A 21,113-nucleotide genomic window follows, 5' to 3' on the forward strand; every position below is an offset into this window, starting at 1 on the left:
TACATAAATTTGAGTTTCGATCGATAAAGAAATGTTATAATAAGTTAGATAAAGAATTATTGGAATTATCATTGATTTTCCTTGGAGAAATGCCTCAAGAAAAGATTTCTTTCAAACGTCCTGGTGCTGTTCATCATGCTAGATGGATGGCTAAGGCCATTTATAGTTTGAAAATGTATCTATTCAGAGATGAATTCAAACTCTCTCAGAAAGAATTGCATGTTCTTCGTCATTTCTGTATTTTTATAGTCACATTGTATTTAAAAGCTTGGTTTTCATCAACTTCTGCAACAACTGCTGCTTATCATGACTTGCAGTTTATGAAAAATTTATTGGAGTACAAACATATCAATCCTTTGATTTCTTCAGCTACGTGTGAAAAAATGATTTCGCACTTATGGTATTTGAGCGATGAACTTGCCATTTTATCACTGTTTGACGATGGCGTTCCATTAGAAGTAAAAAAGTATTGTTGAAGCTGTTAATACTCGTGAAGGTACAGATTCTAAAGCTAAATGATTTGTAATTGCTAAAAAAGATTTGAATTCATTGGCGCAGAGAACTCTGAGTGACTTTGTGTCTAAAAAGTCATTAAATCTTTTCAAAATCTTCGATCTACCGTATGACTTTCTTGATGTCGATGTTGAATTATGGCCTACTAATGAGAGTTATCTCGAAAATAAAGAATACTTTCAACAACTAAAAGTTGTCAATGATTCAGCAGAGCGAGCTGTTGCATTAGTCAGTGAATATAATCAATGCTTGACAAAAAATGAAGAACAATTCCAGTACTTATTGCAAGTTGTCAAAGAACATCAAAAACATTCCCAAATTGTAATAAAAGAAATTATTTATAGTAATAGCGTACTGTTATGTTAAAAATATAGACAATTATATTGCAATTGATAATTCAATAAAAAATTTATCTATAAAAAAGTTAAATACTAGTTGTTTCTCACTTGATTCAATACTTTTCATATTAAATTTGACAAAGAAATATGTCATTCACTTCAAATTAAACTAATCATTGGCTATATGTCGAAAAAATGCTCTAATTTCTTGTTTTAATGCAATCAAACAAGCTCAAGACTGAAAACAATATTAAAAAAATTGTTTATAACATTTCTTTATCGATCGAAACTCAAATTTATGTAAATTTTCCTGAAACTCATAGTTTAAATTAAAATTTATCGAATTATTGATCAAAAACTGGAAATATTGATATTCGTTAATGTTTGACGATGAATATCTCGTAACGGCTTCACTTAATCAAAAATCATAAGAGACCATTTTTGTAGAGCAGTAAATTTCCTACAAAATCATGAGTTCCGCAATCCGAAATAATTTTTTTCATCGACTTATAAAATTCATAATAAAAACGAATATTTTCCTTAAAATAGCCAAACTTCAACTATGAATATCTTTTAATCGGTTGAGTTTTTGAAAAAGTCATAAGAGACCTTTTTTGTAAAGCATTCAATTTCTCACAAAATCTATGCCACGGAATATTTTTCCAAGCAGTTGGAAGCGAGATATAAATTTTTTTATCTGATTATTCGAAAAAATTAGAAACCCGCAAAGCGGAGGACCTTCCCGTTATAATTAAGAGCTTATACTTGGAGAGAATTCTTTTTAGGTGTCTACGAACCTATTTTTCAGAGTATAAAATCAAAAATAAATTATTCGATTTTTTTGACCCACCCTAATGTTTATCCTGGTTATGTCGGACTCGGACTCGGTTAAGTCCGACATAAAAAAAATCGGCCCTGCCCGGGATGAGCGGGAATAGTTGTCCCATTGATTAAAGTTTTTTTTAAGCAAAAAAATAAAAAAAAAATTAGCAAAACGGTTCACCCTAAACGCCATCCCTGCAACTCCCTGCTAATTCCATACTTATAGGCGCTTAAAATTGCCTATAGCCAATTCGGAGATGTTTTGAGAAAATAAAAAAAAAAACAACTTTTTTTCCACTTTTTTTGTAATTTCTCGGAATCTACCGGTCCGAATCGGTTCCAACTTACAGGAAATCTATGTTTGGCGGAGCACTCTCGAATGCTACCAACCGCGATGAAATCGGTCAAGCCGTTCAAAAGTTATGAGAGTTTTACATACGGCCACACACACACACACACACACACAGCCGTACAAACATCATCACGGAAACATTTAGGGGCGCTTCCTAGGACCTCAAAACGTCGAGATCTGTTGAAAACTCAATTTTTAAAAACCGGAGTAAAACTAATAATTTCCCGATTTTCGAAAATTTTCAATTTACTTAGAGGGAAGTTAAAAATTCTCTCTATGCGCCCTTATGGTTCCCAGATGTCATAAACGCCGGTAATGACTGAACGATCTCATGACATTGATAATACAAAATAAAAATTTTTTAGTAAAGCCAAAGTGTCCCCTTCTTACTCTTGCTAGAATGTTTGCGAAAACCTAGTATTTTATACTATCACAACCTTTGTATTTCAATATAGACCTTAACAACTCTGTAAACAATGTTGTGAAGATTCAATAACAAAAACAATTCTTATCATTATTATACTGAGTATTACCTATTACGTTATGTTATCACATTACTTATCATATTAAATTATCTATAATTTATCTATTATATACTATTAATTAATATCATTTCCATATTACAATTAATATTATATTAATTTAATACGCACTCATTATGAACTTAATTATGATGGTCCTTAGGGAGCACTTGCTTTAGGATCAAAATTTATTAAATAAATAAATACGACATATGGGGTTTTCGCCGACGGTCGGCGAAAACCCCTTTCATTGTACGTACGTTTCGCCGACCGTCGGCGAATACCCCAGATGTCGGCAAAAGCCCCATTTTACTAGTGAAAATGTCGGCGAAAACCCCGTACGTCAGACATATATGTATATATATATATATATATATATATATATATATATATATATATATATATATATATACCATCGACTGTGATGATATTGAATAACATGTTACGATATTTGTTTATATTTCTAAATAATTTGAAATTTCAATTTTGAGTCAAATTTTAGAGATACAAAAAAACTAATGAGGAGTTTTTTTTTTTGAAAATTTCATTTTCTACAAAGAAGCCCTTGGTTGTTTTCCGCTATCTGTATCATTTTTTCCAAAATTTGAATTTAAAATCAGAAATCAAAGTTACAATATCTGTTTGTATTTCTAAAAAATTTTAAATTTTAAATTCGGTTCAAATTTTGGAGATACCAAAAAACGACTAATAAGTCTTTTCTTGAAAATTTTATTCTCTACGACAAACTTGTTTTGTTTCTTCGAGCTCATAAGTCTGATAGAAGTTTCACGGAGAACGATTTTTTGAATTTTCAAACCACAACGATAAGTTTTGGATGACGTTTGGTAAAACGAGTGCAACAGCAAATTTCATACATAGCATAGCGGAATAGACCATGATTTGAGACTATACATATAATATGATACTCAAATTAAATATACATTGTCACGGGGCTCCTTCATTATCCGTTGAAAGTTCTCACCCTAGCCGTGGTTAGTCATCGACAGATCACAGGGCGCTGTGGTCTAGGATGCTCGCGCAGTAGAAATAAAATTTACATAAGTTCCGGGGCCTAGGAAATAAGCGTTCCGCGGGTGGGGATAATCCCACACGAGGGACAAGTGAAGTTGCCGCACGGAAAAACGTTATTGTGAAGCCGGAGCCCGAGCAACCAGCACGAGATTTTGGAAATACTAGATAAATTATTGTTGAAAACCCCGAGCTGCGACGCAAGTGAACCCGAGTACCGAGGAAGTCGTGAGATTTGGCCGACAAAGTTGCCTCTATTAGAAGTCCACGAGAACGACAAGAGACCCGAATAAAGAAAAGAAGTCGTCAAAGAATTCTCAGGTAAAAAAGTGTAACCTCGGTAAATTATTGCGTCGTCCCCGGAAACTCTAGGTACAGGCCAGGTTCCGACTTCCAATCGCCCTACTTGATTAATTAATTAATTATTCGAATTTAATTAAAATATCTAAATTATAAGTCGAGGTTAAAATTAATTAAAATTAAATTTGAACAAATAAAAAATTCAATAAGTCAGAAAATTTCGCATTTAAAAATAAAAGAGGTTAAATTTAGAATTAATATTATTATAAAATTGGCCAAATAAATTTAGATTAAGTTTCAATGAAACCACGCGTCAGATTAAAAAAAAAAAACAATTGTTAGTAAAGTAAATTTCAATTATGTAAAGAAACGGTATGTTTCTTTACATAAGTGTTCATTTAAGTAAGTTCTTAATTGAGATTTTTATGTTTGTTTTAATAATTCAAATCTTTGTATGATAATTTTATAATATATTTATTAAATTGAATTCATTTTCTTATATTATAAACATCAACCCCTTCCCATAAAGCTTCAGATCCTTATCTATTAGCCTAACGGCTAGGATAAAAATAATTAAATTTTAGTTGCGTTTTCGACGTAACATGTGTATTTAGATAAATTGTTTTATTGAGAATTGAGTGTGTGTGTGTGGAAAATATTTTACAGTATACACTCCTCGTTCACGGGCAGTCAAGGAGGTTAGGATTAGCAGGTTGTCGACTAGTGTCATGGTATCCTCCTCTGTCCTAGTCGACTTCAGGTTCCTTAGTCCCGTAGTGAGGGTCCGGGCGACAGCGAAAGAGCTAAGGACGGTATGAACCTTAGGCAGGGGTCCGGGCGACCACCCAGGGTCATGTCTAGAGTCTTAGAGCGTGAGGGTCCTGTGGACAGCGCGATTTAGTTAGAAACTGCGGTATAGACGCTCCATATGAGGGTATCGCAGGAATAGGCAACTATGATAGAAACTGCGATATAGACGCTCCATATGAGGGTATCGTAGGAATAGGAAATTTTGATAGAAACTGCGATATAGACGCTCCATATGAGGGCATTGTAGGAATAAGTAACTTTTATAAGTATGAGTGTCTGTGAGCATTAAAATAAGATTTAATTGTTGTCAATTTGTTAAAATAAATTTATAATTAATGCCAATTTTAATTGTTTTATTTATGTCAAATTTTATGATTTCTCTCGACCCTGTGATATCTCTCTTACTTGGACCGGTTCTGGAAACCGTGATAAAAATTCCAGTGGCGCCCTTAATTATAAATTTTAAATAAAGGGGTGACCAAGGGACGGTTCAAACCCGTTACAACATACATTATGATACACAAGTTAATATACATACATATATAAACTTTTGAACTATATACATTTTCCGACTCAGCTCGACGAGTATAATCGAAATATAGTAAAATTTTTTAAAAGTTCCGTCTCGAGGACCAATGCATTCGTTAGATTTCTATGAAATCTACTAACAATGAAAAATAAGATTGTATACCCGAACGTCCTATCTGCAAAGAGACCAATTTCTCGTGGTGAATAAACTTTACCTCCAGTTCCACTAATTAATGAGAAGGTGAAAAATAAAAACATTTCTATTCTACAATGTCAATCGAGTTTTTTTTTTTTTTCTGCCGGTACATCTCCATCTTAATGCACTTTGTCTGGATGTTCTAATCCATATAAAGAACCTCATTTACTTAAACAAGGCGACTTAAATGGTCTTGTTAGAGATTTGGGACTTTAAAAATCTAAAGCGCAATTTCTTGGATCACGATTAAAACAGTGAAATCTATTGGATAAAAGTACCAGAGTTTTATATTTTTGTACGAGGTGAGAAGATTTACGAGTTACTTTTTCAAAGAAAATGATTCAGTATATTGTAATGATGCTGCAAGGCTTCTTCAAGAATTAAGTTTTCCAGAAGATTATAGTAAACGTAGACTTTTTATTGATGCTTTTAAAATAAGCTTAAAAGCTGTTCTACTCCATAATTGTAATAAATACCCATCTGTGCCCGGTGCACATGCTACGAACATAAAGGAAAATTATGCAAACTTGGAGGTATTACTGGAAAAAATTGAATATTCTCAATACCTATGGAATATTTCTATTGATTTTAATATCGTCACTGTACTTACTGGATTACAAGGAGGATACACAAAATTTTGCTGCTTTGTTTGTGAGTGGGACAGTTGCGCAAGAGAAAAACATTAGAAAATGAAAATTTGGCCAGTAAGAAATAGTTTGACTCCTGAGTTTAAAACTGTATCGCAGAAATCTGTGGTGCCAAGTGAGAAAATTTTTCTGCCACCACTTCACATAATGTTATAATCGATTCGGACATAACAAGGCCATCCCTACAACTTCCCGCTAATTCCATATCTGAGCGCGTACAATTGCAATTTTATGTTTTTGAGCTCTTCGAGCTCAAAAATATGATTCATGTGTTATTTTGTGTTCTCCAAGCTCAAAGATATAGCTTCTCTATGCTTTTGAGTTCTTCGAGCTTAAAAGTTTGATAGAAGTTTGATGGAACACTATTTTTTGAATTTGCAAACTACAACAACTTTCGAATAAATGAACCGATTTTTAAGCGGTTAGCAGCATTCAACGCAGTATTTTAAGCCACGTAAAGAATTTTTGAGTTTGGATTGATCGAACACAAAATTTCGGAGTACTTCCGAAAAAACACTTTTTTCGGTTTTCTTTCGTTCACGATATCTCTCAAATGAATTAACCGATTTTGTCTGGATTAGCGGAAATCGACGTGGTTTTTAGAGGTTAAGAGCTGATTAATTTTTGGAGATGATCGATGGAGCCGTTGAAAAGTTAATACAAAGAAACCACTTGGAAAAAAAAATTTTTTCACATTTTTTCAGTTTCTTTAAGATTTTTCGAAATCTATCGGTCCGAATCAGTCTGAGTTGTATTCAAGATCTAAGTTTGGTCGAGCTCTTTCGAATGACGCCAACCGCGATGAAATCGGTCATACCGTTTGAAAGTTTTACACACACACACACACACACACACACACACACACACACACACACACACACACACACACACACACACACACACACACACACACACACACACACACACACACACACACACACACACACACACACACACACACACACACACACACACACACACACACACACACACACACACACACACACACACACACACACACACACACACACACACACAATATCATTCCTTTTAGAGTTTATTTAATGAAACGGATTTACCATTGCAACCGTTTTAGAATTATTGGCTGTGTCATAACGTAAACATAATATAGATTAAATAATCACGATATTGATCAGCCTTTCGTGTAGTATGTTCGGGTAGATCATCAGTAAGTATGTCACAAAATAGTTCTAAATATTGTTTTCTTTCATTAAAATTCATCCGGTTTCAAAATTTTGATCACCGTGGAAAGTGTTGGTTCTAAACAGTTGCTATAATTTAGACATTGATAATTCAAATCTTATAATCTTTAAAATTGTTTGACAAACATTTGAAAAACTATTTTTTTATAAGATAATTTTTTGAACATAATTAGTGAATAGTTTTAAATTTATTATTTAATTTCGTTTTTAGTAAATGAATTCAGTTATACTTTATTGTAGTTAATATTATATTATTAAAAATAAATTTTAAACTTCCCGCTAAGTAAAATCGAAAATTTTCAAAAATCGGGAAGTTATTGATTTTACCCTGTTTTGCAGAAATCTAGTTTCCATCAGATCTCGACGTTTGAAGGTCACAGAAAGTTTTGCTGACTATTCCTGCGGTGATGTCACCGTATCTATATGCGCGCGCGCGCGTGTGTGTGTGTGTGTGTGTGTGTGTGTGTGTGTGTGTGTGTGTGTGTGTGTGTGAAAGTATGTGAACCGCTTATAACTTTCGAACGCCCTGACCGATTTCATCGCGGTTGGCTCCATCCAAAAGAGCTTGACCGAAATTAAATTTTGAAAACTATTTGGACCGATAGATTTTGAGAAATCTCAAAAGAACTGAAAAAAAAAAAAAAAATAGAGCGTGTGTACAGAGTACGCATGTTAGAAGTGAAACTTCTTTGGCAAACTCAATTTATAATTCATTAATTAATAGTTAATAGATATCAAAGACAGGTACATAAAGGATTTATGCATATATAGTATGGAAAGAATTTAACTGATATATAGTATTGAAAGGATTAAATGAGAAAAATTTACACCATTTATGTCACATATTCTTTCAATTTATTTCTTCAATATGTACAACATCATCTGATGATATTTGTAATGATATGGTTGTCACTAAAGCATTATATGGTAACTAAAATATGAAACATAAGTTCTTGTTTCAATATTTTCTAAATATCGTGTAAAAATGGCATCTATTGTGGTTCCGTATTTAGTTGTCGACATGTTAGGATTATTATTTAATTGCAGACTAAATTTTTCATATAAAAAATTAATTAATGGTGTTATGTCGGACTCAACGTCCGACATGTTTATTTTATAACAAATAGAATTTAATTATTCATAAATAATTTTATGTTCTTACAACTAATTACATACATTTATTTTATTTTTAAAATTTTGTTATCTTCAAATTTATCAATAGTATTTTCAAAAGAAACTTATTTTAAAAATTTAGTTTTAGTTGGGCCTGATCATACTAAGGGATTTGAGCCTGAACAAATACCCTAATGGAATTTTAAACTTTGTCGAGATCCGAAATAGAAGTTTTCGATAACAAAATAAATGTATATATAAACAATAGTTTAAATAAAATAAAAGTAAATAATGATAAAAGAAAAAAATAAAAAGGAATGTTATGATAATTCTAGTATCAACAGAAAAAAAAATATATGTTGATAATTTAAGGAACAAAATTTAATAACTATACTTTAAGTTTAAACAAAAAAAATAATAAATTTACAAATGATCGAAGCAAAAATATTTCTACAATTAAATCATTGAATTCAAAATAATTAAGATATGCTTTATTGAAATACTTATTTTATTCATACGTTTAAATAAATAATTTAATATAAAAATTTGGTCACAATAAATAATTTAATCTAAAATAGTACACATGTATGTCTTTGTCTATGCATAAATGCGCTTACGTATACACAAACACATAGACGTATAATAGAGCATAAGAGTAAAGGAGAAGCGATATTGTACTCTGACCCAAGTAGAGGGGACTCATGCAACATTATAGAAAAATCTAAGAGGGAGGGCAAGGGCTCAAGGAAATAGAAAAATAATTGGACATTATTTCTCCCATCTAGTAAAAATAAGTAACGTCCTAAAATTCGACACCTTTACGATTTTCAACAAAAATATCTCTCGTTGTCCTGACGTCCTAGTGTTAACATCGAAAAAGTTTGTGACAGGGAAAACTGAACTTCCCATGGTCGTTATCGACCACTTTATTGACACCACGATAAATGAGGGTTTTCCCTTACCGTTCGATTTTTGACAAGTAGTTCAGACTTGTCACCGGGCGTGCAAATCGAAAGTCCCCACTGCTGTCCCCAAAAACGAAGCGGGGTTTACAATAGGAAAGTTCGAGAACTCGGAGTTGAGGGTTATAAAAGAGCCGACAAAAGAAACATCGAGGCTTTTTGAGCCAGGCCCTTCCCCTTGGAACAAGTAACACCTTTTGGAGCCAGGCTTTGAGCCAGTGACGCTTTGAGACAGTTAGGCTTTTGGCAAAACAGTGAGTCAGTGTAGTGCTGTGTAATAAATTCTGTCATCAAGATTTGGGACCATCAAGAAGGAAGTCAATCTACGATCCGGAATTGGGAACCCTTTACTTGGAGTCAGATAGTTCATTGAAGACGAGAGAGAGACCAACCAGCCGCTGATTTCGCCAGTTTCCACCAGGACTTCACTCAACGTTGGAGAGTTGTAAAAGTTAAGTCAGGTATTATTATTACAATTATTTCAAACCAAGCTTGAATTTGAAAATTGAGAGGCCGAATTAACTGTAATAAAATTTTGTCAATTAATGATCGTTATTGTCTCAGATGTCACTTTTTAATTTAGTAGATTCTGTTGTAAGTAAATTATTCACATATGTCAATTAATTAGTTTGTAGCAAGCCTTTTTGTTATGGGAAATTATTTAGTTAAAATTAATTGATTAAGTTGAAATAGTAGAAGCATTTGTGTAATTTAGATAGTCAAGGTCACTTTGGAATATATGTAGTTTGAATATTTAATGAGGCTTATTAAATTTGTAGAATTTGAAATTTGAAATTTTGTAATATTTATTCTAGGCCGTTGGGCTGAATTTAATTAATTTAGTAAATATAGTGAATTAATCTATTGAGATAATTGTTAATGAATTTAGCTGAGAAATTTTGGTAATGAATTAAATTAGCGAATTTGATATTTGGTATTAAAGAAATGTTGAGCGTAAAATTCAAGGAATTTAGACAATTAGTAATTCGGATAAAGTGGGTATTAAGTTAGCGTCCGGTGGACGATTTCTGTATGGAATTTAGTGAGTATTTAGAAACGTTGTATAGACGCCCGAGTCGGGGGTACAACGGATTAAGTTAGGAAACCGCTGCATAAACGCCCGAATCGGGGGCGTAGTCGGGAATAGGTTTTAATCGGTATTCCGTCAGGTTGACGAGGAAATTGAGTTTTTAAGGTATTCCGTCGGAGTGACGAGGTTTGAATAAATTGGTTATTTAGTTGTAAGAAGAATTGGCAAGGGCCAACGTAGGTGAGAGGTTCTCACGATTAAGTTAGTTTAAGTTGTAAGAATAATTGGCAAGGGCCAACGTAGGTGAGAGGTTCTCACAATTAAGTTAGTTATAAGGAAATTGTTAAGTTTGTAGATTGATTGAATAAATTATTTTAAATTGTTATAAATAATTTTTCTCAGTTTTATTTACAGCTTTTCTCGGACTTCTCACGACCCTGTCTTTTCCCTCTCATGCTTCCCCGGTTTCTGGGACACCGTGTCTAAAATCCCAGTGGCGCCCTTTCTAAAGAGGAAAGAAGTAGCTAACTGAACTTGGGCAAAACCCCCTGGTTACAAGTTTTTATAAGTTTCAATGAAACCACGCGTCAGATTCAAAAAAACAATTGTCAGTAAAGTAAATTTCAATTATGTAAAGAAACGGTAACAATGACATTTAAGTAAGTTCTTAATTGAGATTTTTATGTTTGTTTTAATAGTTCAAATCTTTGTATGATAATTTTATAATATATTTATTAAATTGAATTCATTTTCTTATATTATAACTTCATCCCCTTCCCATAAAGCTTCAGATCCTTATCTATTAGCCTAACGGCTAGGATAAAAATAATTAAATTTTAGTTGCGTTTTCGACGTAACAATGGTGTCGAATATTAAAATATCTGAATGAAAACGTTATAATAAAACAGTATAAACAAACACGAAGTTATAAAATACATAATAATAATAACATTTAAGAGCAGTGTACCTACAATCTAAAATACAACGCATGTGCACATGAAAATAACATTTCTATAGTGTAAAAGTATAGAATTCCTTTATATCTTTATCTTTTTCTCTCCGACTACGTACATATGTGCGTCTTTTAATGTGACGCTCATATTATGATTATTGTGATGCTCATGTTATTATTATTGTGACGCGACCTTGAAATTTTACACTCAACGCGCGCAAAGAAGTTTCACTTCAAAAACATTTTTTTTAAAAGTTGTTTTTTAGGAATCACTTTTAAACGTATTTATCAATCAACTTAAAAAACTTATTAGCTTTTAACAATAAAAAACCACGTCGATCAATGCCAATCCGGTCAAAATCGGTTGATTAGTTCGAGAGATATCCTGAACGAAAGAAAACCAAAAAAAGTCTTTTTACGGAATTACTCTGAAATTTCTAGTTCAATACATTTAAACTTAGAGATTCTTGATGAAGCCCAATGAACTGCGTCGAATGCTGACAACTGCGTAAAAATCAGTTCATTCATTCAACGGTTATTACGGTTGTAATAACCGTTGTAAGTATTTTATGAAACTTCTATCAGACTTTTAAGCTCGAAGAGTTCAAAAGTATAGAAAAGCCATCTCTCTGACCTTGGAGAGTCCAAAATAATACACAAATTGTATTTTTGAGCTCAAAAAGCTCAAAAACCTTATAAGTGCAATTTTAAGCGCCCAGGTATGGAATTAGCGGGAAGTTACAGAGATGGCCTCCAGGGTCAACCGTTTTCCTTATTTTTTTCAGAGTTTCTTACAATTAAATTTAAAACCAAAACCTTCAAAACCTAAACAAAAACAGTTTCACTGTAAAAATCACGCCAAGTTCACGTTCATCAAACTTACATTTATTCCATAAACAAATCAATTCTTTCAAAAAGGTGTTAAATAAAAATGATACTCTAAAAAGATTTGGCAACAGATCCACGCTCGGTGCGTCTAACATTTTTATAATGTGTATTAATTTATTCATTCTGTTGAATTTATTATTATTATTATTATTATTCATAATTAAGAATTACTATGTAATTGTTATCAGTGGTTAAGTATTAATCTTACATTCATTTCAGATGTTTACATTGAACTGTTTATGATTTCACATTATTATTGTATGTATGTATCGCCAAGAATCTTTGCCATAATTTATCTAAGCATATTATAAGCTTCTCAGCATTTGAAGTTCGAGGTCTAACGATGGGTATTGGGACAGGTAACGAAAGAAATGTTAAAGCATAATATTGATAATTGATAACAGCCTTTACTCGTACGACTGATACCCTATACTATCGATCGCGAGGAAAGAGACTAGTAATTTTGGTAAATGACTTGAGAGGCCCTCGTAATCGGACACGAGGTCTCAGACGTTTTCGAGGCGAGCAAAATTGGGCGACACGCCAGAACCATCGATCATGTAACTCGAGTTCACCTGATTGTTCGGTAAGTAACTCACAAGTTGAGCTTGAGTATTTTCCGAGCACCGCGTCGTCTCCTAGCATTGATTAATTTGTTTATTTATGGTATATTAAATATTACTATTATTTGATCGAATCAATATTATTTATATAATAATATAAAGCACCTGTCATAATAAAGCACCTGTCCCAAAAGCCATCTGTTTGGGTCCTCGAGTCAGCCAGTAATATTTTAAATTTATAATTATAGTTGGTCAAGATAATCTAATGAAGGAATTTAGATTTACTTTAATGAAATAATCGTCAGATATAATTTCTAATAATTTATAAATATCGTTATTTGACAACGAAACAGTTTACTAAGGATTGAGACCAATATTTTGTAATTAATTGTTAACAATTGGGAGCGATATTATTATTATAATTACTATTATGCAGTCTACTCGACGAAGGAGTTTAGCTCTAGACTTAAATTTAATTAATTTGAGTTTGTAATAAATCATTTGATTGTAATTGATTATTTATGTTTGCCATTTTATTTGCTAATACTTCTTAATTTTCTATGTTATTATCCTCTTTCTCTCTTAATACGATTATATTTTTCTTTTCCCACGGATGCCTGCAGGTTGATCCTGAGCCTAAAGGGTTGTTATTTTCCTGATAGGAAAAAAATAACTGGTGTCCAAAAGTACACTAACCCAGCTTGAATTTCAGGCTGAAGGCACCTTCTAAGTCCTCTATTTGCATTTATTTTGGGCGACCTAGACAACGTTCTATTTTGCTTGACGTCTTCACCATCGAGTAACAAAAACAGTAAATCTCTGTTACCAACGGTTATAACTTTTAAATCGAAAAAAATTTTGTTGCATCTGATAAAAATTCAATTTTTGAAAAACGAGCTAGGACCAATACCTCCTCAATTTTTGAAAATTTTAATTTTTCTTAGCAGGAATAGAAGTTAAAAAACAAACTTGGTAGGTAACGGATACCCTAGTGCATATAATAGTTACATATCAATAGCAAATGAAGAAAAAATATATCAATAAAATATATCTTACGTAGTCGACTCGGTCTTCAGCAAGCCAATGGAAAGATTTCAGAAACAATAGCAACGTAAATAATGCTATAAACTTTGGACTGAAATCATCTCTGAAGACAGTAAAAGCCAGACACGTTTCAGTGACTGCATACCATGCTTTCTCTACAAGATGCTGGAAGAAAACAATAACCAATTGAAATTCGACAAAAATAAAGAAATTTCTAAGAATAATTTTATAATATAATCGTAATAAATAATCGAGTCTACATTTTTTTATTATTCAGAGCTTGTCTTAATATAATTGTTCTTGAATATCCGCGCATAAAAATTTTAAATTATAAGTTGAACACCACAAAAGGTTAGTTTTGCAGTCATTTAAAAGTTGACAATTTCTATGTATAAATAAAAAATATTATACTTGGATAAAACCAAACAGCGTAATTTGGTGTTAAACAGATGTTAAATTATATAACCTGAACCAATGACAAAATGTTCATTTATTGCAGGATATTGCCATCACAAATAACATCTAAGCATTGGATGTGTAAATTGCTCAAGTAAATGCCAGCTCTATTCAACTTGATGAAAATTATTTCACTTAAGTTCTTCAAATTCCTCTCACGATATTTCTAAAAAAAAAAAAAAAAAAAAAAAAAAAAAAAAAGTTATACACGGAGTAAAAAATATTGCTAATGTAGCGATCCATTGGAAATAACTGAATTGAATTCTTGAGTTTTATTGTAACCGTCTCTAATAGCCATTTTATATTAGCGGGTTTATATTTAAATAATTTTTCCATCAATAAGGTCATTTAGTTAGTTTTGACACTGGATACTTATTTATAACAATGAATTTTATTAATTTATCATTAATTTATTGGCAATAAATTTATTAGTAATTTATTATAGGCCTTTTAGCTATAATAAATAAATTTTACTTAAGAATTTTTTCAGACAGAAAATTGAATAAAAATAGCAAGTGTGTAATTTAGTTAGTAAAGGTCATTATAGAAAGTTCTATGGCTGAGAATTTGGTTGAGACGCTTTAGAGTAAGAGTAGTTGAATTTTAGAATTTTTGGTAAAATTGAATTTAGGCCGGTGGGCTGAATTTAATGAATTTGGTTAATTTAGTGAATAAAATTATTGATAAATTCATTGGACTTAAAAGATGATTAATAAAGATTTGTCAAGAAAATTATAGATTGAATTTAGTAGAAATTAAGAATTGAAATTAGCCAGTAAGTTTCATAACAGAAATTGATTGATAATTTTAATGAAGAAATTTAGTTAAGTAATTTAATAAATGAATTTAATTAGGAATTGAGTTCGGAACTGATGAAGGGAATCAGAATTTTGTGTTGAATATATGTTAAGCGTAATTCTGGTGAATTTTCAGAATACAAAGTTTTAACATTCAGTTATTGGTAATCAAGAAAATATGGGTAATAAGAGAATTTTGTAGATTAAGTTAGCGTCCGGTGGACAATAGTTCATAGTTTAAGTGAGTCCAGTTGACTATTCTAGTAAGTGGTAATTATAGGTTCTGTCTGGTAGACGAGGGAAAATATATAAGGATTTAAAATTGAGTAGAGAAGATAAATTTTGGTAGTCCGCCAGGCTGACGAGGTAATTATTGGTATTTTAAGGTATTCCGTCTGATTGACGAGGTTCAGAAAAATGTAGAGTTAATTGATATTTAGTTGTAATATTATCTGGCAGTGCCGGCGTAGGTGAGAGGTTCTCACGATTAGGTTAGTTTGTAAGCTAATTTTTGAATTTGTTAAATTTTATCATTGAATTGAATAAATAACTTTATTTGTTTAAATAATTTTCTCAGTATTATTTGCAGCCCTTTCGAACTTCTCACGTCCTTGACTTTCCCTTCTCATGCTTCTCCGGTTTATGGGACACCGTGTCTAAAATCCCAGTGGCGCCCTTTTTAAAAAGGAAAGGGGTGACCAACTGGACCCAGGCTAAATACTCTGGTTACAAAGGAGTAAAAATTCCATTGTAAAATTTTTTTTATGATAAAAAAAATTCCCTTTTTCAAATGAATATTTCAATAATACAAATTTCTAGGCTAATAATAGTAATATTTTTAAAAATTAAAGGAAAAGATAAACAAAAGTCATATATGATAAAGTCCAACTGATGTAAGTCATTATTTAAAAATTTTTTAACCTAACCCAATTCTTGACTGTCAATCCACACAAAAGATTTAAACTAATCAAACTACAAAGGGAATTTGTATTTATGTAAATGACAATAACATACAAAAAAAACTAAAAAAATAATAATATGCAACAAAATGTAATCAACATTTAATTAAAGACAACTAATTATCTATAAACCATAGCAATATAGACCATAGCAATATAGACACTCGATGTCCGAATCGTAATAATAGCAATACTTTTTTCTCCGAGTATCTTATACGGATACCAATTGTATTTTTCAGTCTTGTTATATGTTCGATCGATACAGTGAAACGCTATTGAGAATTACTTTCAACACTTTCTATTTATATAATTACTCATTAATACCCAACAACATGGTTAAAAGTAAATAAAAATTGAATCTTTATAATCTTACCTCTAATTCGGCCGCACGTAGATTGCCAAAAAATATTTTTCGAAGGAACGTATTGGTCATGAAAACGAATATCAGCCCCTGAGCATACATCACCTGAAAACAATATATATGGTTTCAAAAATTTATTCGAGTCAGTGCGATTAAAATTATTAACTCGAGAAAAAGTAATCTGATTCGGTTATCTACTTTAGAAAAGAAAATTTAAGGTTCGTAAATGGTCATAGAAAATTTGATACTCGATATATGCCCTGACATGCCCATAAATAGCTGGATATAAAATTTGACTATCAGACCATATATATACAAGCGCTTTATATATATATATTAGGGTGGGTCAAAAAAATCGAATAATTTATTTTTGATTTTATACTCTGAAAAATAGGTTCGTAGACACCTAAAAAGAATTCTCTCCAAGTATAAGCTCTTAATTATAACGGGAAGGTCCTCCGCTTTGCGGGTTTCTATTTTTTTCGAATAATCAGATAAAAAAATTTATATCTCGCTTCCAACTGCTTGGAAAAATATTCCGTGGCATAGATTTTGTGAGAAATTGAATGCTTTACAAAAAAGGTCTCTTATGACTTTTTCAAAAACTCAACCGATTAAAAGATATTCATAGTTGAAGTTTGGCTATTTTAAGGAAAATATTCGTTTTTATTATGAATTTTATAAGTCGAGAAAAAAAATTATTTCGGATTGCGGAACTCATGATTTTGTAGGAAATTTACTGCTCTACAAAAATGGACTCTTATGATTTTTTGATTAAGTGAAGCCGTTACGAGATATTCATCGTCAAACATTAACGAATATCAATATTTCCAGTTTTTGATCAATAATTCGATAAATTTTAATTTAAACTATGAGTTTCAGGAAAATTTACATAAATTTGAGTTTCGATCGATAAAGAAATGTTATAATAAGTTAGATAAAGAATTATTGGAATTATCATTGATTTTCCTTGGAGAAATGCCTCAAGAAAAGATTTCTTTCAAACGTCCTGGTGCTGTTCATCATGCTAGATGGATGGCTAAGGCCATTTATAGTTTGAAAATGTATCTATTCAGAGATGAATTCAAACTCTCTCAGAAAGAATTGCATGGTCTTCGTCATTTCTGTATTTTTATAGTCACATTGTATTTAAAAGCTTGGTTTTCATCAACTTCTGCAACAACTGCTGCTTATCATGACTTGCAGTTTATGAAAAATCTATTGGAGTACAAACATATCAATCCTTTGATTTCTTCAGCTACGTGTGAAAAAATGATTTCGCACTTATGGTATTTGAGCGATGAACTTGCCATTTTATCACTGTTTGACGATGGCGTTCCATTAGAAGTAAAAAAACGTATTGTTGAAGCTGTTAATACTCGTGAAGGTACAGATTCTAAAGCTAAAAGATTTGTAATTGCTAAAAAGATTTGAATTCATTGGCGCAGAGAACTCTGAGTGACTTTGTGTCTAAAAAGTCATTAAATCTTTTCAAAATCTTCGATCTACCGTATGACTTTCTTGATGTCGATGTTGAATTATGGCCTACTAATGAGAGTTATCTCGAAAATAAAGAATACTTTCAACAACTAAAAGTTGTCAATGATACAGCAGAGCGAGCTGTTGCATTAGTCAGTGAATATAATCAATGCTTGACAAAAATGAAGAACAATTCCAGTACTTATTACAAGTTGTCAAAGAACATCAAAAACATTCCCAAATTGTAATAAAAGAAATTATTTATAGTAATAGCGTACTGTTATGTTAAAAATATAGACAATTATATTGCAATTGATAATTCAATAAAAAATTTATCTATAAAAAAGTTAAATACTGGTTGTTTCTCACTTGATTCAATACTTTTCATATTAAATTTGACAAAGAAATATGTCATTCACTTCAAATTAAACTAATCATTGGCTATATGTCGAAAAAAATGCTCTAATTTCTTGTTTTAATGCAATCAAACAAGCTCAAGACTGAAAACAATATTAAAAAAATTGTTTATAACATTTCTTTATCGATCGAAACTCAAATTTATGTAAATTTTCCTGAAACTCATAGTTTAAATTAAAATTTATCGAATTATTGATCAAAAACTGGAAATATTGATATTCGTTAATGTTTGACGATGAATATCTCGTAACGGCTTCACTTAATCAAAAAATCATAAGAGACCATTTTTGTAGAGCAGTAAATTTCCTACAAAATCATGAGTTCCGCAATCCGAAATAATTTTTTTCATCGACTTATAAAATTCATAATAAAAACGAATATTTTCCTTAAAATAGCCAAACTTCAACTATGAATATCTTTTAATCGGTTGAGTTTTTGAAAAAGTCATAAGAGACCTTTTTGTAAAGCATTCAATTTCTCACAAAATCTATGCCACGGAATATTTTTCCAAGCAGTTGGAAGCGAGATATAAATTTTTTATCTGATTATTCGAAAAAAATAGAAACCCGCAAAGCGGAGGACCTTCCCGTTATAATTAAGAGCTTATACTTGGAGAGAATTCTTTTTAGGTGTCTACGAACCTATTTTTCAGAGTATAAAGTCAAAAATAAATTATTCGATTTTTTTGACCCACCCTAATATATATAGTAGATTTAATTGAGCATTTCCGGTCAAATTTTGAATTTTCAGCGGAAATGCCCAAACTAAGCTTCTGCTAAAAAATTCTATGAAAATAAAAAAAAATCCTCTTCTCTCAAAATATCGCAGAAAATGCCCAAACACAGCCCCTGTTAAAAGCAGAACTCAAAATACCAATTTTAAGAGGTCCTCCAAGGAAGTTACATTTTGGCACACCCTAATATATATATATACACTGAAAAAGATATATAGATATATACACTGAAAAAAAAGTTTTCTGCCGCGCACGATACGGTATCGCTGCTGACGCGATACGCACGTTACGATGCATCGGATCGTAACGTTGGATCGCGCCAGACACGATCTACGTATAGTCAAGTTGGATCGCGACGGTTACGATCCAGTTTCGTAACTATAGCGATCTACTGGATCGTATACGGCACGATAACATACACGGAAAAAAGTAAACTGTAATAAATAACAGTCGATTTATAATAAGTAATGATCAACTGCTAAAAATTATCACTTCAAACAGTAAAATCATGATTTTACTATTCACATCGTAATAATTACAATTTAAACCGTACAATTTACTCTTTACATGGAAGAAAATACTATTTCAAACAGTAATATTCGCCATGTAAATGTCTAAAATGTTAAAGTATAATAATTAAGAATTCAGACTTTAATATTTATCATTTCATATCTAAAAAATGATGTTATGATATGTAAAAAGTATAGAATAAAGTTAGTAAATTTCTAATACAAGCAACGTCGACATTTACAAAGTAAAATGGTAAATTTTAAACGCAACGCTAAAAATCAAACTGTAATTATTGACTTGCTTAGACTGGTAAAATGTTGAAACACTACAATTTTTACTTCTATGAAAAATTTTAGTTTCCAGGCCACTAAACCTCGCGAATAAGAAATAGTCGCCTGGATTTCGTTTATAATTTTGGTCCACTGCCCTGGGATATTCCGCTCCCGTATTTATGATTGTCTTTTGTTTTAAGAGAGCTCGATTAGAAAGATTATGGGACAGAAGTTACCACGTGTGCCAGTTAAATTTATTTTACTTACTTACAAAAGTTACTGTGCAGATGGTCCTTCTTCCGTGGTTGGTGTTGTAATTGATTAGATGGAATTACGCAGTGTGAATAGTGTAGTGGATAAATTAACTTGATTGATAACAAAATTGCAACAAACTTAATTTTATTTCACTAACTAAACACTTGAATTATACTTATTATATTCGGTGACGAAATACAATATATTTGTGGTATGATTATTTTACCAATATTCTAGGTTGTCGATGGTTAATTATTTATAATAACACAATGATATTTTAACACAAAATAGTAGTAATAATGATGATATAAACTTATTAATTAATTAGTAGATTTGGTAGTTGTTAATAATCATTTAGTTTTGGTGAGTAATCACCTAATAGTGGTAATAGTAGTATAGTGGTAATAGTGGTAAGATTGACTAAGATAAATCTAACGTGGTGTTTGACACCGGGGGATAGATCGAAGTGTCGATCACCGCTCAAGTATCGGGGTTTGTGACCGTTTTTCCCCTCCTCGTGCGGTCTTGTGACGTCACGGGACTACCTATTATTTTAGCTAGTGTCGGTAACGGAAATTGCGGGTGGTAGTTCGCCAGGCTGATAAAGTCGGGACATTTTGTAGTATCTCAATCCTCCCTGCCAAGCCAAGACTACCCCGTCAATTTTTGAACCAAGCTAGCCCTTTTAAAAGAATCGGTGAATCGTCACCAGGTTTGAGGGTAATAGGATGATAGTAGTTAGTGGTGAGTGATCACCTAGGAAGGGTAGTTTGATGAGATGATAGGGAGAAAAGTTTTGTTTGGTGAGTAATCACCTGAGGAACGGATGTGTTGGTAGACTGGTGAGTCATCACCTGTAAAGAAAAAAAATTATTAATTAAAATTTTAAAATTATTTTTAAATAATGAATTTGTTGTTGGTGAATTCCTTGAGCGAATGTCGAAACTCTGGTCTAGACTTCGATCTATTGAATTAAAAGAGAAATAAATTAAAAATTTTATAATGGAAAAAATTTTTTGGTTATAGTTGGTTGATTGTTTTTT

At 31.6% G+C, this 21,113-nt stretch overlaps 1 protein-coding gene across 6 annotated transcripts in view; it reads right to left on the bottom strand.

Annotated features, from left to right (window-relative positions):
* The window catches only part of Sip3 (septin interacting protein 3), a 173,314-nt gene that overhangs the window by 105,984 nt on the left and 46,217 nt on the right, over positions 1-21,113 (bottom strand). For 4 of the 6 annotated variants that reach the window (XM_074251628.1, XM_074251624.1, XM_074251629.1 and 1 more), the window contains 2 exons: positions 16,417-16,509; positions 13,844-13,996 (listed from right to left, as the gene is read on the bottom strand). In XM_074251628.1, coding sequence (XP_074107729.1) covers positions 13,844-13,996; positions 16,417-16,509 — 246 coding nt within the window. The remainder of the gene's footprint in view (positions 1-13,843; positions 13,997-16,416; positions 16,510-21,113) is intronic. The other 2 variants (XM_074251630.1, XM_074251627.1) reach the window with 1 other exon arrangement.

The sequence above is a fragment of the Cotesia typhae genome, unplaced genomic scaffold, assembly GCF_013202065.1.
Source record: "Cotesia typhae breed Kobodo isofemale line unplaced genomic scaffold, CoteBio_Ctyphae contig_77, whole genome shotgun sequence".
NCBI classification, from domain to species: domain Eukaryota; kingdom Metazoa; phylum Arthropoda; class Insecta; order Hymenoptera; family Braconidae; genus Cotesia; species Cotesia typhae.